The sequence below is a fragment of the Daphnia pulicaria genome, chromosome 7, assembly GCF_021234035.1.
Source record: "Daphnia pulicaria isolate SC F1-1A chromosome 7, SC_F0-13Bv2, whole genome shotgun sequence".
Taxonomy (NCBI): Eukaryota; Metazoa; Arthropoda; class Branchiopoda; order Diplostraca; family Daphniidae; genus Daphnia; species Daphnia pulicaria.
In genome coordinates this window covers 3,358,846-3,377,788 of record NC_060919.1, presented here as the reverse complement: position 1 = coordinate 3,377,788, position 18,943 = coordinate 3,358,846, and the positions used below count along the sequence as shown (strand labels likewise).

Sequence of the window (18,943 nt, the reverse complement as noted above, 5' to 3'; positions counted from 1 at the left end):
AATTCCAAACAAAAATAAATCAAAGAACACACTTGTTTAGAAACTTGTTTATTTACAATTAACTAAGAAGGAGAGGGCTATTTTCCTGGCATTTCCACAGATTTCAGAATTACTAGCAAATACCAACGGCAAAATAAAACAAATTAAAAAAAAAAACGTCGTCGTTGATTTGAAAATAATAAGTAAAACTAACACAAATACAGTAAATGTTTTTAATTAGACAAAGATGGAAAGTTGTTGAGTGACAAAGTTGTTTTACTAACAAGATATAAATAAACAATAAGACTTTTTATGTACTCCACCAACCCATTGAACCCAATCCATCGAAACAGATTCCAATTTCAGATATTTTTTGTTTTGTTACCAATTATTTTAGCCTCTTGAATCCCGCGCCGTCAGTCCCCAATCGCAGTTCTTCGTAAAGTGTTGGACCAACTTCCGTGGCAGGAGCTGCCTGAAGGGACTCCTGTTTCCAAGCTGCGCTAGGCACTTCACTTGTATCATTAACGACTTCATTCTGAACAATTTGCAACGTATCGTTGGGTTGCTGACTGCTTCCGCGGAAAGGAGGATTGTCAAAACGCGAGCATCCTGAAAGCTTGATACCAAGAATGTTCTTTTTCCGCAAAATATACACGGCGCCAACCACGGCGCAGATAATAAGGATCAGTGCGACCACTACTCCTACGGCAACTCCAACGTGCGGATTGTCTGAAATATAGACAATTTGTTTGGTTAGAGAGAGAAACTTACAAAAATTACGAAAATAAAAGTTACTTGAATGAGTGCTGGCCGAGATAATATATTTGTCACTTAGAGTGAATGAAAGAGGTTCCGTCAGAGTGCTAGTCCCGTCACGGTTTCCAGCTTTAACGACCAGTTCGTAAGGCACGTTTTCTTTTAATCCGGCAAGGTTTAGCCAGGTCAGGCGAGTATCGTTCTTGTCGGTTTGTTTCACACCCTGAATTCTCCAGAAAACCCTGTTGAGAATAACAGGAATACCAAGATTATTTTTGATTTGAAAAATGCAATAATTTGGCCCACTTATCATCAGCTAATTGTATAGTAGCAATGTAAATTTAAAGAACTATTTTATACAATTCGTTATTAGTTACCTGTAAAGTTCGACTGTGTCAGGATTCTTAAGTGGGGCATCCCACAGAACTTTAATCGAGTTATCTTTCTCAAGTTCAATTCGTACGTTACGTGGTGGCCCAGGAATACGCTCTATAAATGTTTCCAACAAGAAACACCATCAATTTTAGCTTTCAATCAAATAGATCCCTTTGTTTCCGATTAATGTACCTTTTCCTTCGTGGAAACACGAAATGATGGGCTTTGTGTAAGCGAGAGCGCACAGTTCAGTGCTGGACACCGCTTCTCCTCTGCACCAATCCAAACAACGACGAGGTACACCCCATTGAGTACAACATCCACGGTGATCTGAGCCATCTGTTAAGAATGCCATTAATTATAACCTAAACTTTCTTCAAACTTGAAATTTTCGAGTATTTACCAGCTGCACATCGCATCAGTTTGTGGAAATCACCGATACATTCAGGCCTATCAATGACACTCTCAATATCTAAAAATAGAGTGCAAGCATCTAAGCAGGTAGAAGTGACATTTTGTTCTTCACAGCATTTCGCCACGTTCATAACCGAAGGCGCCTAGAGATTACGAAACAATATGAATACTGTAATCCTTTTTAACCAGTTGAAAAATGGCAAATTTTACCGTTTTTTGACGCGCTTGAAGTTTCATAACTTGAGCAAAAGTTCCAAAATTGTTTTGAGCATTGCAGTAATAGACTCCCGAGTCGGAGGCGTTCATATTCTTAATTGTCAGCTGCATTATGTAATTGGCGTCGGGCTCCTGTAACGGAATGAAACGTTTAGCTCCTTTTTGTTAACCTAACTGTGATTACTTACTTGACTCTCTCGAAGAATTCTGATGTCGTATTTGCTGCTGTTGCCAATTTTGTCCAAGGCACTGGAGTCTCGGCTGAAACTCAGTTTTGGCGTTGGATGAGCATCAACTTCACATTCAAGGGTAACGTCATCACCGGGTGTCGCCATTGTAATAAGCGAACCTGAAATACCAGGTCGACCTAGAATTGATCAATAAGAGAAACCAATTGAATTAACTTCATTGGCCACATTGTAAAACTGTATGAGCTACTTACGGCCAATGATGATACGTTTGAAAGCCTCTGAAGATGGACCGTATCCGTTATTTGCATAGCAGGTAATATGATTCATTGAGCGGCTAACATTCGATAAAACAGCAACCATGTGTCGAGTTTTTTCCTGTTTGATTAATTTTCCTGAAATGTAAAGTGAGACGATGGGCATTGGCGTGCCCATAGCGGCGCAAATGACAGTCATGCTGCCTCCTTCAAGCACAATGTTCATCGGATGGATAGTGGGCACTTCAACCACCGCTTCGTACGCCGGATCGGTCCAAGCCATCAAAGTTTCCGACGGCCGGCTCTCGCCATTTTCATTTGAAGCAGTAACATAAAAGATATGCTGGGAACTAGCCGTCAAATTATCCAATCGGTACGAAGTAATCTTTGTGGGTGAGGAGTTGAAAGATTTTTCGTCCCTCTTGCGATAGTAGAAACTGTGAAATAGTAAAGAAAATCGTACTGAAATTTACGTAATTGCATTTAAATTAAATAGGTTGTACTTGTAGGTGAGACGGTCAGTGGGGTGAACGAGTGCGGGTTGCTGCCATGATACTATGATGTAATCGGCACTTCGGCTAGTGACTGAAATTCCTTGCGGAGCTGATGGGACGCCGGAAATAGTTCCATTGGATAAAGCTATCCAAATAAAAGGGTTATAATATGTCTATTATATTGGCGAGAATAATAAAAGGGGGTCAACCTTCTTTGGTGATGTTGATCGTAATTACAGACGACGGGAGAGAAGTGCCGTGATCGTTGACAGCCAGTACAAAGAAATTGTAAAGCTGTTTGGACTTTAAGTTGGTGATAACTGCTTGAGTCTTGGTAACATTGAGCTGTTGATCCATTTCAAAAGAAGTGCTGGCAGCTTTTGAAGCTAACTCGTCAATCATGGAATAATGGACCACATATTGCTCGGCGTTGCTATCAACTGGTGGCTGCCAAGTTAGTGTCACGCTGTCGTCCGTGATGGCAGTTGCACGCAGTTCAATAATAGGGCCAGGTATCAATCCAGTGCCTAATTTGAATTCAAAATTATTTCCAAAATGAATTGAAATGATTAAAAAGAATTAAAATTCATACCTTCTTCGAAACATTGAATGACATTGCCGACGTACGGGAGACAAGCGGCAGCTGTGACAATAAGTTCTTCAGTTACATGTCCAGTGCAGAATCCAAGACAAGGTTGTGGAATTCCTCGTCGTTCACAACATTTCACGTGATTCCGTCCTCCAGCACCACACCTCAGGAGCTTGGGAAACTCTTTGGAGCAGGTCTGAGTCAGTTGTCTCAAATCGCTCAGTTTGGCGCTGTAATCACACAGAGGCATACATTTGCTGCTGATTCCAACCGTGTTACAACAAGCGGTGACGTTGTAAGCCATTTCCGATGAGGCAGCTTCCATTTGACCGACGGCAGTGCGGAATAGAATTCTCGTCGATGGTTCGCCGATTCCGTGTTCGTTGATGGCATTGACATAGACTTCGTACTCACTGGAAACCATCAGGTTTTCTAGAATGTAAGGCACAGCTTTGCTGTTGATAGTTTTGTATTCGCCGTCGCTAGAAGTGGGTCGATATCGGATGTTGTACGACATTACTGTTTTGCCTAGTATTTTTGGCATCTCCCAACGTAAAATTGCGAACGTCGGATTGATATTGGTAACCCGGAAGGCAGCTGGTGGGCCTGGAAGGACGCCGTATCCTTGTAGAAGGCAGTTGCTGAGCTCGCTCATGTACTGGATGCAACGGAACTGATTATAATCCACACGCGTAATATTTCCGGTACACAGTTGGATGCAAGGCTCTGGTAAACCACGAGACTTGCAACAGGCCGTGTGGTCGATTCCATTGGCTAAGCACGAAAAACTGTCGCTAGCCCACGGAGCGCAAATCATTAGATCCGGCAGACTCACATCGGCCGTACGGACTGGATCACAAAATTTGTCTACACATCTGTCAGAATGAAAAGAATAATTTATGGTTGTCTTTTCATTGCTAGATTTTATTCTGAGGAAGAATACATGCCTGTTGTGGTAAACACCCTTTTTAGTGCAGCATTCCTTAATATCAGGAAGGGATGGCGCCGTCAACGCAGGTGTTTTATTCTTTTGGACCGTTTCGGTTAGTGAACGAACTTTTAGTGAAGGCAAACTGCTTCCGTGGTTGTTGTACGATGTCACCTAAAACAGTATTTGATGTATTATAATCTGTGCTAATGTTAAGTAAGAGTATGAATGGGAAATAACTTACCGTGATTTCGTACATGGTGAACGAGTTCAAGTTGTCAACCGTCGTCGAGTTTTGATCAGCTTGAACCTAAAGTTGAAGAGAATATTTAAAAGATTAGTTACATTGAAGCCTAGTAATTTAAAATGGACAAACCTTGATTTGCATGAAGAAAGGTTCATTGCGCAAACCAATGAGTCCCTTGCCAGCCGAATCTTTTCCAACACTGTCGAAAAGCCCTGGTTTAGAGTCCAACGAATCGAAACCAGGCAAAGCAGAAATGTTGACATAGTAATGAGTGATGGTGTCGTAGTTCCTCAAAGGACGTTGCCATGAAATTTTCAAGGCCTTGTCAGACAGAATGTCAACCAACACGGATTCTGGAGCGTTCGGTAAAATCTCTGCGCATTAAAAATTATAGCTTTAACAATTAATTCAAGAAAAATATTTTGGTAGCGATAATTTAGAAGTGTCTGATCAAAATAACCCAATAATAGACTTATAGTATAGTAGCTTTACCTATTCCTTCGGCGATGCAAGCCAAAGTTTTTTCCGTGTAAGTTGAGCAAGAGACGTGTGTACGAATGTCATCAGTGGGGATTGTGTATTCGCCACGACAAATGTCTTGGCAAACATCTGGTACTCCTTCTTCAATGCAACACGGGACGTGATTCGTACCATCTATCACACAATAAACATGATTTTAAATCAAAATGAAGAAATTACAAATTGATGATGCATAGCAGTTTCACTGTAGTAGGTTAAGAGGATTTTTCTCTTACCAGCCATGCATTTGACTATGGAAGGGAAATCGGCCTCACACTGCTCCGGATCTTGTCCGGTTGTGCCGTCCAATATATTTTTCAAATTACAAAAGCCCATACAGGCAGAAGTAACGTTATAGTTGATGCAACACTCTGTGTAGTTGTGAGCGATGATTTGGCTGGATGTGGAATCGGTTACGCCTGTCGTATTGCTGGGGGCCGGTTTCGAATCAGTTGGCGGTTGAAGATTGCTTGGAACAACTATCACCAAATAAACACTACGATTAGCATCTGAATTTTACGTAATTTAAACTAAAAAAAACAATGAGCGACTCACCAAAAACGGAATGATACGAACGGAGGATTGGATTACTGTTAATTTCACAGATGTAAGTGCCAGTATCAGTTGGTCGAGAATTTTTAATGACCAAAACCCACACGTCCCCACCTAAATTTAAAAAAAAAAAAAAAAAAAAAAAAAAAACGATTATAAAAATGCGAAAAAATTATAAATCTCAAGAAATAATTGTATCCATACCAGATGCTACACCTCCAGGAACATTGGGAGCTAAAAATGTGAACAAAGGTCAGACAGATAAGCCAATTTAAATATTGTGATTTGAACTGGTTTGTTTGTTACCGGAATCGTGGAGAATGTCAAAACGTGAATCGGAAGTGACTCTGTTCTCGCCAGCCGTAAGAATGCGAGGAGCTCCACGCTCCTTATCTTCTCTTTTCCATAATAAAGTGTTGGTTTCAAGATTGCGCACAACACATGTCAGTAGGGCGTCCTCTCCTTCAAAAACGTGGAGGGGTTGGCGAATGCTGTCTCGCAAGGTTGGCAATGCTACGAAATTGTAAAAGTTTCCATTAGAATTTTAGAAATTAGGTTAGGTTATTGGACAGTATAAAACACGCATACAATTTGTTAAGAAATGGTCAGATGAAAATGAAATGTGCTTACCACTGGTCAGTGCGATAAAACTTATGGCGACTAAAAGCTGAAGCCCCATTTCGATCAAAGTAATTCGATTCTGAACCAAAAAGAAACATTAATTAATAAATCCATTTCAATGAGAAGATATTAATCAAACAGTTCACGTCTAAGCTGAATATTTCTATGTTCTTGATCGATTTAAAATTTAAAAAATAGCAAATCATCTGCAATCAAATCATTTTGAAATCTTTGGCGGTAGAGATCTCGTGGCGATTACACGACATCTGGCGGTAAAACTTGCTAAGTCTACCGATATCTTTTTTAACCGCTAGATGGCGTAACGACCAAGCAACGGTTTTGAATGTTTTGATTTCGCTATCAAAGCTTTGATCGTGATTTTTAATGAGACCAAAACTTGATTGAGCTAACGGCAAGTCTGGCGGCACTACATGTAAATCGCATAGAAATATTCGAGGTGACTTAACTTCTACAGTTCATTTTTAGATTTCAAGTAGAAGCATAGAGGGTCTTTGGCGCACCTAATAGAACCTTTAGCGCATTAGTGCTCTTATGACATAAAAGAAAAGAATCAATGCTTTACAGTTAAACTGTAAGACAACCTATACAAATGAAAACAGCGCAACGGTTGACAATGACTGGAAGCAATTTCGTACCGTACAAGGAGAAGGCCGGATGGATCATTTATAACAATAGGCTCGATATGAAAATTGCTCATCGAACGATTGTTAAACCAACAAAGTCTAGTTTTCAAAGAAATCGGGTCAAGAACATTCGAAAGCTAAAGTAATATAAACGAACTATCAATAAATTGCTAGTTAAACACAGATTTTATTGTGTTGTTGCGATGAGAACGCAAGTTATTTTTCCGCTGATTGTCGTAGTGAAGGCCAATATTTCTTAATTACATCATAATTTTCAGTTTTTATTGGACGACGACCAGAATCGATATGTTTCTGTAATTTGAGCTTTGGACAATCGAAAACTTCGGGATTTACTGCGTGAATATTCAATAAAACTTGAAGATGATGTAGCCAATGCCAATATCACAGACCTTCTTTGTGCCCTAGGCTACTACGCAGGCTTTCGAGACCTTGACGCGAGGCTATTAGCATTAGCTTGCGGAACTCTTTTTTTTTCTCTTCTTTAAAACATTCAGTGACTTTATTACCTCAAGGACCTGTTCGTGAAAAAGAAAAACGAATTGAAAAACAAAAAAGGGAAGAACGCGATTTGATTTGGCGATTGTGCCATCAAGTCTTGGCTTTCTGTACGCAGTTTCCAAGTGGAATGACCGTAAAGAATAACAAAAAAGAAATATTTTGGGCAAGTAAATTCGACAAATAAATAAATGTTGATCGCTTTTTGATTATTCTCAAGACCGCATTGGAAGGACGAATATAAAATTGAATATGCTAATTAAGTAATAATTCTACAATGTTGCCACCAATAATGAAGAAAACAAAAATCAAATCTCCCATTATGTTGATTAAATAATCCCACAAATGTGCTCAGTTCCTACGAAATTTAAAATTAATGATTTACATAGATGATTAGATCCTGCACGATTTGGTTAGTTCTTCTGCTGTACACACTGGCGATTATATTCTTTTTGGCGGAAAAAAGTGAAGGTTACATAGTCAATCTGCCTTTACAAGTACTGTAATGAATACGACCTTGAGGATAATAGATTTGCTTTGATTTGCATTTTGACTTGTTTCCACGAAATTCTTTATTTTAATTTTTTGTACGCTTTAAGTTAATCGATAACACGCTTCAAAATGAGCTCAAATAATAGCCTAATAACATTTCCATAATCTGACTTACCTGAAACAGAGATCAGCTGTAGTTCACCCAGTGAATGAAGTAAAGGGAATCACAATTCTAAATTGATAAGCTTGACGCGAGAAAGCTTTATAGTTAAAAGATATATATTTTGATGAAATAACAATGTAGTCGAGTAAAAAAGATTCGTTCACAGCATGTGCTGAGCCGATGCGTGCGTTGTCTGTGGAGTCTGGCCACCAACTGAGGGTAGTTTTCCAACATTCAGCCAAGATAAGTATGGGAGTACCTCGCGAACTGGTCATGTCCCAAGGTCTTTTAAAAAATCAAAGGCGAATTGCGCTGTGTTAGAACTACAGGAGGGCAATAACAATACGAAATAAATACATATCGAAAACTCAACATTTAAAGCCACAGGTCTGTATGGTAACCTTTGTGTCGATTTAGATTTCACAAGTCACTTTTGACCACCTCAAATGAGATGTCAAATAATGATTTTGTTACTGTTGTACTAAAACGTTATTCAATAGAAATTCAAAATGGACGAGCTAATACTTCAAAAAGAACCGACAATTATTTTAAACCGATTGATATTTTGTCTCTTTAGGATTACAAGCGCAAAAATAAAGCCTGAGATGACCAAAAAAGATGCAGCTCTCGAAACACGAAATAAATATAACCAAAGAGGAGGTAGCCGAAGAGAGATGAACACGAAGGTCAACCCACTCCCTCCCTATCACCCAACTCCATCAGCAGACGAAAACACTGCTGCTGCTGCTGCTCTCCCTTTTCTTCAGGTGCAAACCGAAGAATACATTCATTCGGCAGGTCAACGTACCTTCATCTATCTTGAAACTCGTCCCCTGGTATACTGGATCATCACGGAAAAAAAAGAAATATACAATAGTCGGTGTTTTGTTGCAACCAACAAGGTCGTGTGTGTGTAAGATGGATGCGTGCTGCTGCTGCTGCGTTGCTGTTACCATTTTCGTTCCATCGGCGATTTCGCTGGACAATGCCAATACGCACATTTTCAAATAATACTTTTAAAAGAAAATTTATTTAAATTAACTATAGGTGAAAATTACCTGAAAATCAATATTACTGTAAATAGAATCCGAGTTCAACAAAGTTCAAGCGCATCAATTAACTATAAATGTCTTCGTTGTAAAGACGAAGTAAATGTGAGCTGCAAGTAGTTGGTTTCTTGTTAATGGATATTGACGGGAAATAATTTTTAGAAGAAATAGATTGACCTTGAAAAAAGTCAAACAGATTAACAAAGCGAGGTCAACAAGCGCTCTTTGTTTTGACTATAATTACATGTATGAATTTTCCTTATAAAATTCATAACACTTGACTTTAAGTTAGAATAACGTAAATGACGACAGATTTCTTGGGCTTTGGTCGCTGAGGACAAGTGTGTTCAAATTGTTCAAGTTCGACAGTGAAAGTTTCGAATTGTGTCTCAGAAAATCAATAAAAATAAAATAGTTCAATTAATATGAAGAGCAGAACAATGTTTCAAGGTTATGGACTTGGGCCATTGTTGGACGAAGCGTATATATGAGAATTATTTCTACTTGTCCTTGAAATTATTACGGAACATTTGCTTTAACTAAAAAAAAAATTTTTAGTGGTGAGAATGAGTTTTAAAAAATAAATTTGTTACCTGCAAGGTCATTGTTGCACGTCCAAATGTACAACGTTATTCAATTCTAAAGATACGAATGTGATCCCAGTTCAGGAATAGTATGCGCACATGCACCACGCAGGTCAACGACTTCTCAAGTTTACCTGTGCAAGGGTGTGGCACAGTTCTCCGGGTCTCCTAACAAGAAGTAAGCGATTCAGGGGTTAACAAACTGTCAAACAAAACACTGATACAGGAACATAACTGAAAGATAATACAAAGTTATTTCTATCACATACCACTTTCGCTGCCTGGCACTGATACCTAAATTTACACACGCGTACAAGAATTGAAAGTAAATTGATCAAGCGGAAAAACCTTCCGTTAAAATCTCTCTGTGGGACAGAACAACAAACGAATTATTTCAATTTTGAATTCAATTGAAGCAGTAATTCCGGTATATTTTATTTAGTTGCTTCCACAACTTTTGTTCAGAAAATACTTTTGATAAAAGAAACACAACAAACAATCAATCAAAAGGCAGCGGGTTCTTTTTTGTTGGAAAACAATCCATTTCCCTTCCGGACAATAGTTCTTAGAAATGGCAGAGCTGGAAACGGTAGTAAATCTATAGAAAGATGACATAGTAAAAATAGAGTATACAGTAATGTAGTAAATACTGAGTACAGAGTCAACAGGTGTAAAAACCTGGCCCAACTCCCTCAACACCTTTACACTTACTAGCAATAGATGGCAGCATAATCTCTGTTGGAAGTAATCCTGTACATGTTTTAAAAATTTACTGAATTGAACTGATTATTTCAATTAACTTGTATAACCCCTCCAGGTAATTAGAGTCTTGGGAATCGTGAGCCGGGAAAACGTGTGCAAAATCAATCATTCGAATTCGAACGTTCAAGATGTTGGACCCTTTTTTTAACAAGTCAGCATCATAGACGAGAAGCAATGATGTTGCGTAAAACAAATAGTGGCGTTGCTCTTCGAACCAAAGACGAACAGCATTTAATTGGTTCAACACCTCCGCCAATAGTCTCCTTTCTATTACCTGCGTACTAGAAAATAAAGACAAATTTTACCAAAAGATTTATACAGATAAATTGGTTGTAATGTGTTACCTGTTGAAGTATAGTAAAAAAGCTTAAGTGTTTAAATGATTAGCATAATTCTATTAAAATATTCTTTTTTAAAAGGTATGAAGTTACCATCTCTTACGGAATCACAGTTTAAACTACGCCCGTAGTGTTTATCCAATTTTAGTACTTTATCAGATGCCAGATCATAGATACACATTCCAGGAATACAAAACCCCAGTGGATCTTTGGTGCCTCTATATTTCATCTATAAACACAAATTGAAATGAGTTAATTATTTTTTAAAAATTGGATGTGTTAAATTTGTTTCACATTTTCTGCATGTTGCTTCTCCGGGGAAGAATATGGATCCCAAGTTTGTCGCCCAATTTTAATGTCTGCAATGCACGGTTTAGCCATTCCTGCAGCAACATCTTCCAGCTTAATGAAGTAATGTGCTGATAAAATAGGAAAAGTTATTGTTTAACCACTTTTTATAGCATACTGACAATTAAGACAGACTTACTAGCTGAATCAGTAACAAACTGATGCAGACCAAAAAAGTGTGGGACAATTTGCTTAAGTTTAGAGATGACTGGATGAGAGGATTGAAATACTTTCTCATAAAATTCTATTTCTGTTTTCCCTCTTTGGTTGTTTTGGACTGGTTTCATAACATATCCGTCAATGTGCTTCAACATACCTTACAACAAAAACATTAGAGAGAGACTGTAGGTTAAATATTGAATATTTTCATACCTGTGTAAAGCTTTCCGTGTTCATGCCTGTGACCAGCAATTTGATGCTCCAAGACAACAGTTTCATCAGGCAACTCAAATAGAGATGACATCATAAGAGTTAAGCTTTATTTCTGTATGTAGCACAAAGACGGAAATATTGATGAATTTAAGTTTAGACTGTGGAAACTGTGTAAATTGAATTCTTTTTTGAAGAATCCTGCTAATAAAAATAAATATGAAATATATTTTAATGTGCAAAGTAAAACAGGAAAAACCTACCTAAAAACCAAAATAACAAATCATCAAAAGCTTGCCAATTGCCATGCCCTGCAAGGTAATATTTGGTAAATGTTAAACTCGCAGCGACTCGCAGTGTGTTAAATAAAATCACCTACAGTTTAACCAGTTTAACTAATAAATAAACGACGAAAAATCTGTGGCACTGGTAGCTAATAGAGTAAGTAATGCACCAAACCGAATCCCTTGTTACTGATACATGAACGGGTTTGCAAGGGAAAAAGAAAAAAGATAAACAAAACCACGAATCTAGTATTATCTACAAAGTACAAACCAAACTGAGGCCGAAATGCTTACGGGTTGAGGTTGACTTATTGACGTAAAATGCGCGGACCAATTTGCGCGGATTGTTTCTTGCGCGCAAAATACCAGGCTCGTTCAAACGTAATTTAAAAAAAAAAGACCATTTGGGCATTGGGTATTTGGGTGTCTGTTGTTGAAGACTCCTTTTTGAGACTCCTTTTGATTACTAATGGTTGGCCTATTAATTAAAAATGGTTCTGTTTTCAGTTTTCAAACTCCATCAAACTCCTGCATTCAAATTTGTATCGCTAGATCGTCAAATGTCTAACGTAGAGAAAGACGAATATGGGAAATCATAGAGAATTGATGCGCCGAACAAAGAAGAAAAGCCACGGTTGATGATTGTCTTGAAGTTGCCAAGTGTTAGATTTTACAAGAACATATCCGCTTCTAAACATGGCAAAATTATTCGTGTCCATAAAAAAATTGACACTCCAGAGATTAATTGAAAAGAAGTTTATTTGCTCAAGTGCGATGTATTTGACGGGAGAAAGGGAGGTCTTTGTAGACGACGCTCACCAAAATCACCCTTTTCGTGCTTACTACAACCCTCTTTTACCCTTGGGACTTATAGACCTTATTAGTATCCAAATGTATGGGTCAAGCCGACCCACTAGCGGCGCGTTGCAGTGTGAAGGGGTGCCGTGAACAGCTGATTTTTATTTGGCTCGGGCCGATGTGGTTGCTCTTTGGGAGTGCATGACAAAAATGATTTCGATTGGTCGAAGCATGGTCGAAGTGAATGCACTCCGCATGCTGCCCAATAGGCTCAGGGGTCCCAGGCTCCCAGCAGGGGGCAGCATGCGGACTTTGCGGAGTGCATTTACTTCGACCAATCGAAATCATCATCGCCTGCTACCGTTGAAAAGCCTACAGAGCAAGAAAAGCCTACCTTTCGTTTTTTGATATCAGAAAACCTGTTTTACTAGGGAAGAGCCCTAATTTGTAATGTAATCATATTCATAAGAAGTATGAAAATGATTTTTTTTTAATAACGATTTTTTTGTGATTTAAAATTCACTATTTAAATCGCAAATCCAAATCGCGATTGATTGATTGATTTTTAAATATTTTTCAGTGATTGATTGATTTTGATTTAACTTTTTTTTTAAATAAGTGATTGTATGGGGTGCGGAATGAACACTTTTTCCAAAAAAAATGTTCAATAATCGATTACCATATTTGATGTGAAAACAAATTGATAATCGATTTGAATATTGAAATCAAGTTGAAAATATATTCAAAAATTGAAAATCTTTTGAAAACGATTTCATAAATTGAAAATGATTTTGAAAAATGAAAATGATTTCGAAAAACTAAAATGAATTTGAAAAACTAAAATGATTTCGAAAAATGAAAACGAATTTGAAAAATGAAAATGAACTTGAAAAATGAAAATGAACTTGAATATCCATACAATTTCGGGAGTACGATATGACACCACCCTACTCTATCCCCAGCTCTCTCCGGATGCTATAGCCACCCCGAGACAACCGACTAGCCATTGATGGCTATGTCGCTGATTCCAGCCAGCTAGGCCGTCAGCGATACTGTCAGCCCTTGCCGGGCGGTGCTGGCCACCGCTGCCGCCACAACGGCCACAACGGCAGCCGCTAAAGTCTCTCTCGACCGCAGGCCGAGTATTACCCTACACAAAAATAGATTACACGATCCAACGTGAAAAGTTTCATGTTCCTATACGACTACTTTTATTTGAGGCCGGCCATGAAAAAAAAAGCTTTTCTGTTGAAACGGACATGGGCAACATGACCATTTGGATCCTCTTCTTTGGCCTCCACCGCCATGTCCGCTGCCTCCATGATGGTAGAAAAGATAGACGTTGCGCCAATTTTTGGTGTTCAATCCGTCGCTGCAGCTGAGACAGAGCCATCCTTCCAATGAACTCTTCCTTGGAATGGCCCAATTTTATATAAATGCCGTAGAGTATCGGGTAGGTAACACTTCCGGCGCAAGTGGACCACATGGCAAAGACGTAGAGACAATAGAGAAGTCCAGCTCCCCAATCCGCTTAGATAGCGGATAATTTCCAGCAGGGCCAGCACCAACATGAGGATCCACGTCAGCAAGAAGTCCGCCTTCTTCTTCTCGTCGGATTGAACGGCAGAGTATCGCAGCAGTACAGGACGCATAGGCCTATCCAGCGAAACGTACCAGAACACTTCTTTCCGGGCAGTTGGCAGTTAGTGGAATGACGAGAACTTCGCGAGAACGTCATACCGAGGCGTGACTGGAACTTTTCTCAGGTGAAAGCCACCCATTCGGCCGTTCCGTCTTCATCGTTGCTGGGTAGGCTGTGTGTCATTTACTGCAGGAACATGAAACTTTTCACGTTGGATCGTGTAATCTATTTTTGTGTAGAATACTCGGCCTGCGGTCGAGAGAGACTTTAGCGGCGGCCGTTGTGGCGGCAGCGGTGGCCAGCACCGCCCGGCAAGGGCTGACAGTATCGCTGACGGCCTAGCTGGCTGGAATCAGCGACATAGCCATCAATGGCTAGTCGGTTGTCTCGGGGTGGCTATAGCATCCGGAGAGAGCTGGGGATAGAGTAGGGTGGTGTCATATCGTACTCCCGAAATTGTATGGATATTCAAATTCGTTTTCATTTTTCGAAATCATTTTAGTTTTTCAAATTCATTTTAGTTTTTCGAAATCATTTTAGTTTTTCAAATTCATTTTAGTTTTTCGAAATCATTTTCATTTTTCAAAATCATTTTCAATTTATGAAATCAATTTCAAAACATTTTCAATTTTTGAATTTATTTTCAACTTGGTTTCAATATTCGAATCGATTATCAATTTGTTTTCAGATCAAATATGGTAATCGATTTTTGAACATTTTTTTCGGAAAAAGTGTTCAATCCGCACCCCATATGATTGATTGATTTTTATTTAAGATAAATTTTTAATTGATCTTTAAGATAATGTGTTTATTGTTTTCATTTGGTGCCGAAAAACGAAAAAAACAAACAACGTAATAAAGTGGACAGTAGAGAAGACCGATGTGAGGTCGGTGGAGGGTTCCGACTGCATTAGTCGTTTTTGATCTGTGATAGCGAGTGGTCCTTCTTTCGCGAGCGGTCCTCAACTTTAAGTGTTGTTAAAAGTTGTGTTGCTATTTCAACCAAATGCGGTAAGTAATTTGTGAAAAAAGTATACAATTACTATATTTAACGTTTTCGGACTTTTTTTTTGCTATTTCAAACTTATCATCAGTGATATTCCCCTTCACACTCCCTGCCGACCTGCGTAAACAAGTGTAATTTTAATGCCATCCTGTAATACGTTGCTGGGTCGATTCGATTAAAATGGAATCTGTTGGTTACGCCAACAATCTACTGGTTGGACTTCGAGTCGTGCGAGGACCGAACTGGGAATGGGACACGCAGGACGACGGTGAAGGAGTCGTCGGGACTGTTGTTGAAAATATCAAAAATTCAAGGTAAATTTGCAAACCAATGAGACAAAAACTATTTTGATCTTTGGAATGGATTATTTGTGATAGGAGGGTAAAAGTGCGATGGGATTCGGGACCGAAGTTTATTTATCGCATCGGCGACGAAGACGCTTACGATTTACGGGTAAGTTCACCACATTATTTCTTCGTCCTGATTAAGTTTTGTTTGCTCCGTTGCCCTGCATCATTTACCCAGTTAATGTTTAAATTTGCTAATTTGTTTTATTATTTGAGTTTAGTTCTATCAGCACTTTTTGTATTTTTCTTTCAAGGTTTTGGACAATTCAACCGTCGGGGTTAAACACCCTGGTGTCGAATGTCGAGGTTGTGGCCAGAAAGAGATTGCCGGTTTGAGGTGGCAGTGCTTCGATTGTCCGACGCCATTCGATTTGTGCACCTTTTGCTTCACGAACGGAAAACACGATCAACAACACGTCAATTTTAGGCGCTTTGATCACCCGTCATCTGATCCGTATGTATTAATATTATTATTATTTTTTAATAATTAATTTATACGCAGCCTTGTAGTATTTACTTGAATTGGCTCTAATTGATTCGCAGAATCGTCTTCCGTTTGGACCCTGAGAAGCGAAAGGTCCAGTTGAAAGGATTTTTCCATGGAGCACTAGTGAGAAGAGGTGTCGTTTGGAAATACTGGGACGAAGTAAGTCTGTAATTTCCACTAGTTAGTAATTAATATCAAGGAACCAATTTATTTCAACGATCATTTCTCCCTTTCGTTTAGGATGGAGGATCCAGTTCATTTGGTAAAGTGGTGCAGGTACCAAACGGTAGTGAGATGACTCCGGGAAAAGTTTGGGTCCAGTGGCCCGATAAAGAGGAACCCAATCTCTATCGCGCGGGTTTCAATGGCAAAATGGACCTGGGAATTGTCAAGGCTGGTATCGGCGGACATTATCAGCCGGACACTCTACCCGTTCTCGTGATCTCCAAGCCGAGGGCGAACGAGAAAACAAATGACGTAGTCGCAGATCCTCCATTCGTCGTTGGAGACAGGGTCAAAGTTGTGGTTGGATTGAAGCAGCTCAGAGAAATGTCGGTGAACTGCGAATTAAATTGGATGAATAGTGAAATGGAAAGGGTAAAGCATTTTTGAAGATGCGATGTGTGTCAATCGTTGGAAGGCCTAATGTTTAATTCTATATTTCAGCTGGTTAATGAGATTTTGATAATTGAGGAATTGAAAATGGAGACCTTGAACCATGATAAAACCGTGAAGGTGGTATCTTCGAAATGGAAGAATAATGGTATTTGGCTTCCCGTAAAGGCATTACGCAGATCAATTCCGTGGCTACCAGTTGGCGCCGCGGTACAAGTCATCGATCAATCACTTTCAAGTGACATCGACATGGCACACAACGTGGTATGGAACAGATTTTCTTTTTTTTTAAATTTATATCCAATTTAATTTACATTACATTTCTTTAAAAATAAATTAATAGACATTCGGCGATTTTGGGCGCGTTAAACAAGTGAATCTCGATGGGGAAACTGTGGATATGGATTTCTTTAAATCTGATGGAAATGTTACAAGAACAATTCCTGTTAGTCAACTACAGGACAAATTTGTTGATGTGTCGGTGATCGAAAAAGTGGAATCTATTAGAAAAGAGTTGGCCAAGTTACTCTTGTCGGAGGTAGAGAAAGGGTCCATCCTCTCCGTTCAATTCCTGCTGAAGACTTATCCAGATATAATCAATTGTCAAAGTCGTTACAATGGAAGAAATTCTACTGCGCTCAGCGTCGCCTGCCAGAAGGGAAATGTGGAGATGGTCAAATTGTTGTTGACGCACAAGGCGTCGGTGGACATCGCAGATGAAGAAGATAAGGAAGAAGATTGTGACGAATCAGACGAAGACGAAGATGAAACCAACAAAAAAGGCAAAAAACCCATTCACCACGCTGCTGTGAGGTAATGAGTGACAAATTTTTAATTGTAATGCGACTGCGAGACATTTTTGTTTTACCTGTATGCAAGATATACTTTTATTTTCCCCATTCTGACACTAAAAAATAGAAATTATCCGGAAGTATTGCGACTGTTGCTGCAAAACGGGTCTTCATCTATCGAAATCAATGGATATAAAAGAACTCCGCTTCACTTGGCAGCCATGAAAGGACACGTTGAATGTGTTCGAGTGCTACTGGAAGACGAGCAATGTGATCTAGCTATTCAAGTAATTATTCAAGTTTTTGATCGGACTCATTCTAGTAAATTTAACGATTTTTATCTACAGGATTCTAAAAGAAAAACAGCCTTCCGACTAGCCGTTAAGTCGTCTGTTCAATCTTTGGAATTGTTCAACTTGTTTCTCGCCACGGGCAAGTGGAATAATACTTTTGCGGAGAGATGGTTCCTACACTTTGCCACAGAAAATAATAATTTTGGGTAAGAAACAACCTTTATACCATTTGGTGCTATCGTAGGTTACAACCGATTGTGTTTATGGAAATCCTTTTTTTTTTTTTAAATAACTAAGAGCAATGAAGGTTCTATTGAGTTGTCCGGAAGGAAAGAAATTGATACGTGGGTGTGACGGACTTGATAGGACGCCGCTATTCATAGCATGTAAAAATGGTCATAATCAGGTGAGTTTTCATTTCTTTTATTCAGTTTTCAAACTCTTGATTCAAATGTTAATCGCTAGATCGCCAAACTGTTGGTGTCTAACGTGGATAAAGACGAAAACGGGAAACCGTGGGGAATTGATACACCAAACAAGGAAAAAGAAACGCCGTTGATGAGAGTCGTGAAGAAATTTAACTACGAATTGATTGAAATCCTGATCGGATCCGGTGCAAACCTCCAAGCCACTAACGATGACGGTCATACTCCATTTCATTACGCTGCAAGTTTGTACAAAGAAAAGAAAAGGCATCCCAATTGGCCAAATCAGGAAACTGCCCCTGCAATCTTCAAGGTAAACATTGATCAGCAACGTAATATTTATGAGTTATCTGTGACAATGATGCATATTTCTAACACTCAATTACGTTTTCATCCCGGTTTACATTTCATTAGATTTACAATGAACTGAAAATTAAACATCCCGGCAAGAATCTGTGTCCCGTCGCTGCCATCATCTGTTACCTCGTCATTAACGGAGGAATTCCCCAAAATGTAACGTTTCCTGAAATGAAAAAACTCATTGGCGACGACTTCCTCTACGGCGAAATAATCAAAATTTTGCCTTTTCCTAATTCGATGGCTCAGAACTCGGACAGTCAAGGCTCTCACCCTATTGAAACGAATGAAATCAATCGTGAGCAGTCAATAAAAGTAGGTGATAAACCTGCAAAAACATCTGCATTGCAAAGAGATCGGCAGAGTTCAAACCCGAAATCCTATGGCCGAGTTGAAAGCGGAAACGAGCCAGTTACACTGATGACGTCACTTCAAGATCCGTTACCTTCTCAAAGCGTAGTCGCAGGAGTGGCGACTGGAGAATCCGCAACCGGC

At 39.2% G+C, this 18,943-nt stretch overlaps 3 protein-coding genes and 1 long non-coding RNA gene across 5 annotated transcripts; 2 read left to right on the top strand and 2 right to left on the bottom strand.

Annotated features, from left to right (window-relative positions):
* Nucleotides 1-32: 32 nt before the first annotated feature.
* On the bottom strand, nucleotides 33-8,159 carry LOC124349384 (Ig-like and fibronectin type-III domain-containing protein 1). Its single transcript, XM_046799937.1, has 21 exons — nucleotides 7,966-8,159; nucleotides 6,148-6,217; nucleotides 5,824-6,030; nucleotides 5,722-5,751; nucleotides 5,521-5,631; nucleotides 5,202-5,444; nucleotides 4,939-5,100; nucleotides 4,576-4,820; nucleotides 4,444-4,509; nucleotides 4,219-4,373; nucleotides 3,275-4,146; nucleotides 2,892-3,209; nucleotides 2,692-2,827; nucleotides 2,186-2,625; nucleotides 1,932-2,110; nucleotides 1,738-1,875; nucleotides 1,517-1,670; nucleotides 1,306-1,452; nucleotides 1,116-1,227; nucleotides 778-980; nucleotides 33-711 (listed from the first exon to the last, which is right to left on the bottom strand). Exons 2-21 carry the CDS (start codon nucleotides 6,194-6,196, stop codon nucleotides 368-370), a joined length of 4,311 nt encoding a protein of 1,436 aa, XP_046655893.1. The 5' UTR covers nucleotides 6,197-6,217; nucleotides 7,966-8,159; the 3' UTR covers nucleotides 33-367.
* Nucleotides 8,160-9,996: 1,837 nt separating this feature from the next.
* LOC124349919 (inositol polyphosphate multikinase-like) lies at nucleotides 9,997-11,738 on the bottom strand. 2 transcript variants are annotated; one of them, XM_046800853.1, is made up of 8 exons: nucleotides 11,667-11,738; nucleotides 11,407-11,604; nucleotides 11,174-11,350; nucleotides 10,981-11,105; nucleotides 10,780-10,915; nucleotides 10,693-10,714; nucleotides 10,298-10,629; nucleotides 9,997-10,184 (listed from the first exon to the last, which is right to left on the bottom strand). In XM_046800853.1, exons 2-7 carry the CDS (start codon nucleotides 11,498-11,500, stop codon nucleotides 10,356-10,358), a joined length of 828 nt encoding a protein of 275 aa, XP_046656809.1. In that variant the 5' UTR covers nucleotides 11,501-11,604; nucleotides 11,667-11,738; the 3' UTR covers nucleotides 9,997-10,184; nucleotides 10,298-10,355. The 2 variants fall into 2 exon arrangements, with proteins under 2 accessions (XP_046656809.1, XP_046656810.1); XM_046800854.1 differs by lacking the exons at nucleotides 9,997-10,184; nucleotides 10,693-10,714 and having other exon boundaries at nucleotides 10,486-10,629.
* A 4,177-nt stretch (nucleotides 11,739-15,915) lies between these two features.
* LOC124350464 lies at nucleotides 15,916-16,299 on the top strand. The gene is made up of 3 exons (XR_006920991.1): nucleotides 15,916-15,934; nucleotides 16,024-16,126; nucleotides 16,208-16,299. It is a non-coding gene; the product is annotated as an uncharacterized LOC124350464 (long non-coding RNA).
* A 40-nt stretch (nucleotides 16,300-16,339) lies between these two features.
* LOC124348501 (E3 ubiquitin-protein ligase mib1-like) lies at nucleotides 16,340-18,516 on the top strand. The gene is made up of 8 exons (XM_046798725.1): nucleotides 16,340-16,564; nucleotides 16,634-16,846; nucleotides 16,926-17,395; nucleotides 17,501-17,660; nucleotides 17,721-17,872; nucleotides 17,964-18,072; nucleotides 18,132-18,423; nucleotides 18,506-18,516. Exons 1-8 carry the CDS (start codon nucleotides 16,340-16,342, stop codon nucleotides 18,514-18,516), a joined length of 1,632 nt encoding a protein of 543 aa, XP_046654681.1.
* The last annotated feature ends 427 nt before the right edge of the window (nucleotides 18,517-18,943 follow it).

Excerpts from the sequence above, each read along its gene's own strand:
- LOC124349384 (XM_046799937.1), bottom strand. The coding sequence starts at position 6,196 with ATGGGGCTTCAGCTTTTAGTCGCCATAAGTTTTATCGCACTGACCAGT. Across the intron at positions 3,210-3,274 it reads CATTCAATGTTTCGAAGAAG|GCACTGGATTGATACCTGGC; the intron begins GTATGAATTTTA and ends AATTCAAATTAG. Across the intron at positions 2,626-2,691 it reads ACTGACCGTCTCACCTACAA|TTTCTACTATCGCAAGAGGG; the intron begins GTACAACCTATT and ends ACTATTTCACAG.
- LOC124349919 (XM_046800853.1), bottom strand. The coding sequence starts at position 11,500 with ATGATGTCATCTCTATTTGAGTTGCCTGATGAAACTGTTGTCTTGGAG. Across the intron at positions 11,351-11,406 it reads ACACGGAAAGCTTTACACAG|GTATGTTGAAGCACATTGAC; the intron begins GTATGAAAATAT and ends TTTTGTTGTAAG. Across the intron at positions 10,916-10,980 it reads AGAAGCAACATGCAGAAAAT|ATGAAATATAGAGGCACCAA; the intron begins GTGAAACAAATT and ends TTGTGTTTATAG.
- LOC124348501 (XM_046798725.1), top strand. The coding sequence starts at position 16,340 with ATGGACCTGGGAATTGTCAAGGCTGGTATCGGCGGACATTATCAGCCG. Across the intron at positions 16,565-16,633 it reads TGAATAGTGAAATGGAAAGG|CTGGTTAATGAGATTTTGAT; the intron begins GTAAAGCATTTT and ends TCTATATTTCAG. Across the intron at positions 17,661-17,720 it reads AATGTGATCTAGCTATTCAA|GATTCTAAAAGAAAAACAGC; the intron begins GTAATTATTCAA and ends TTTTATCTACAG.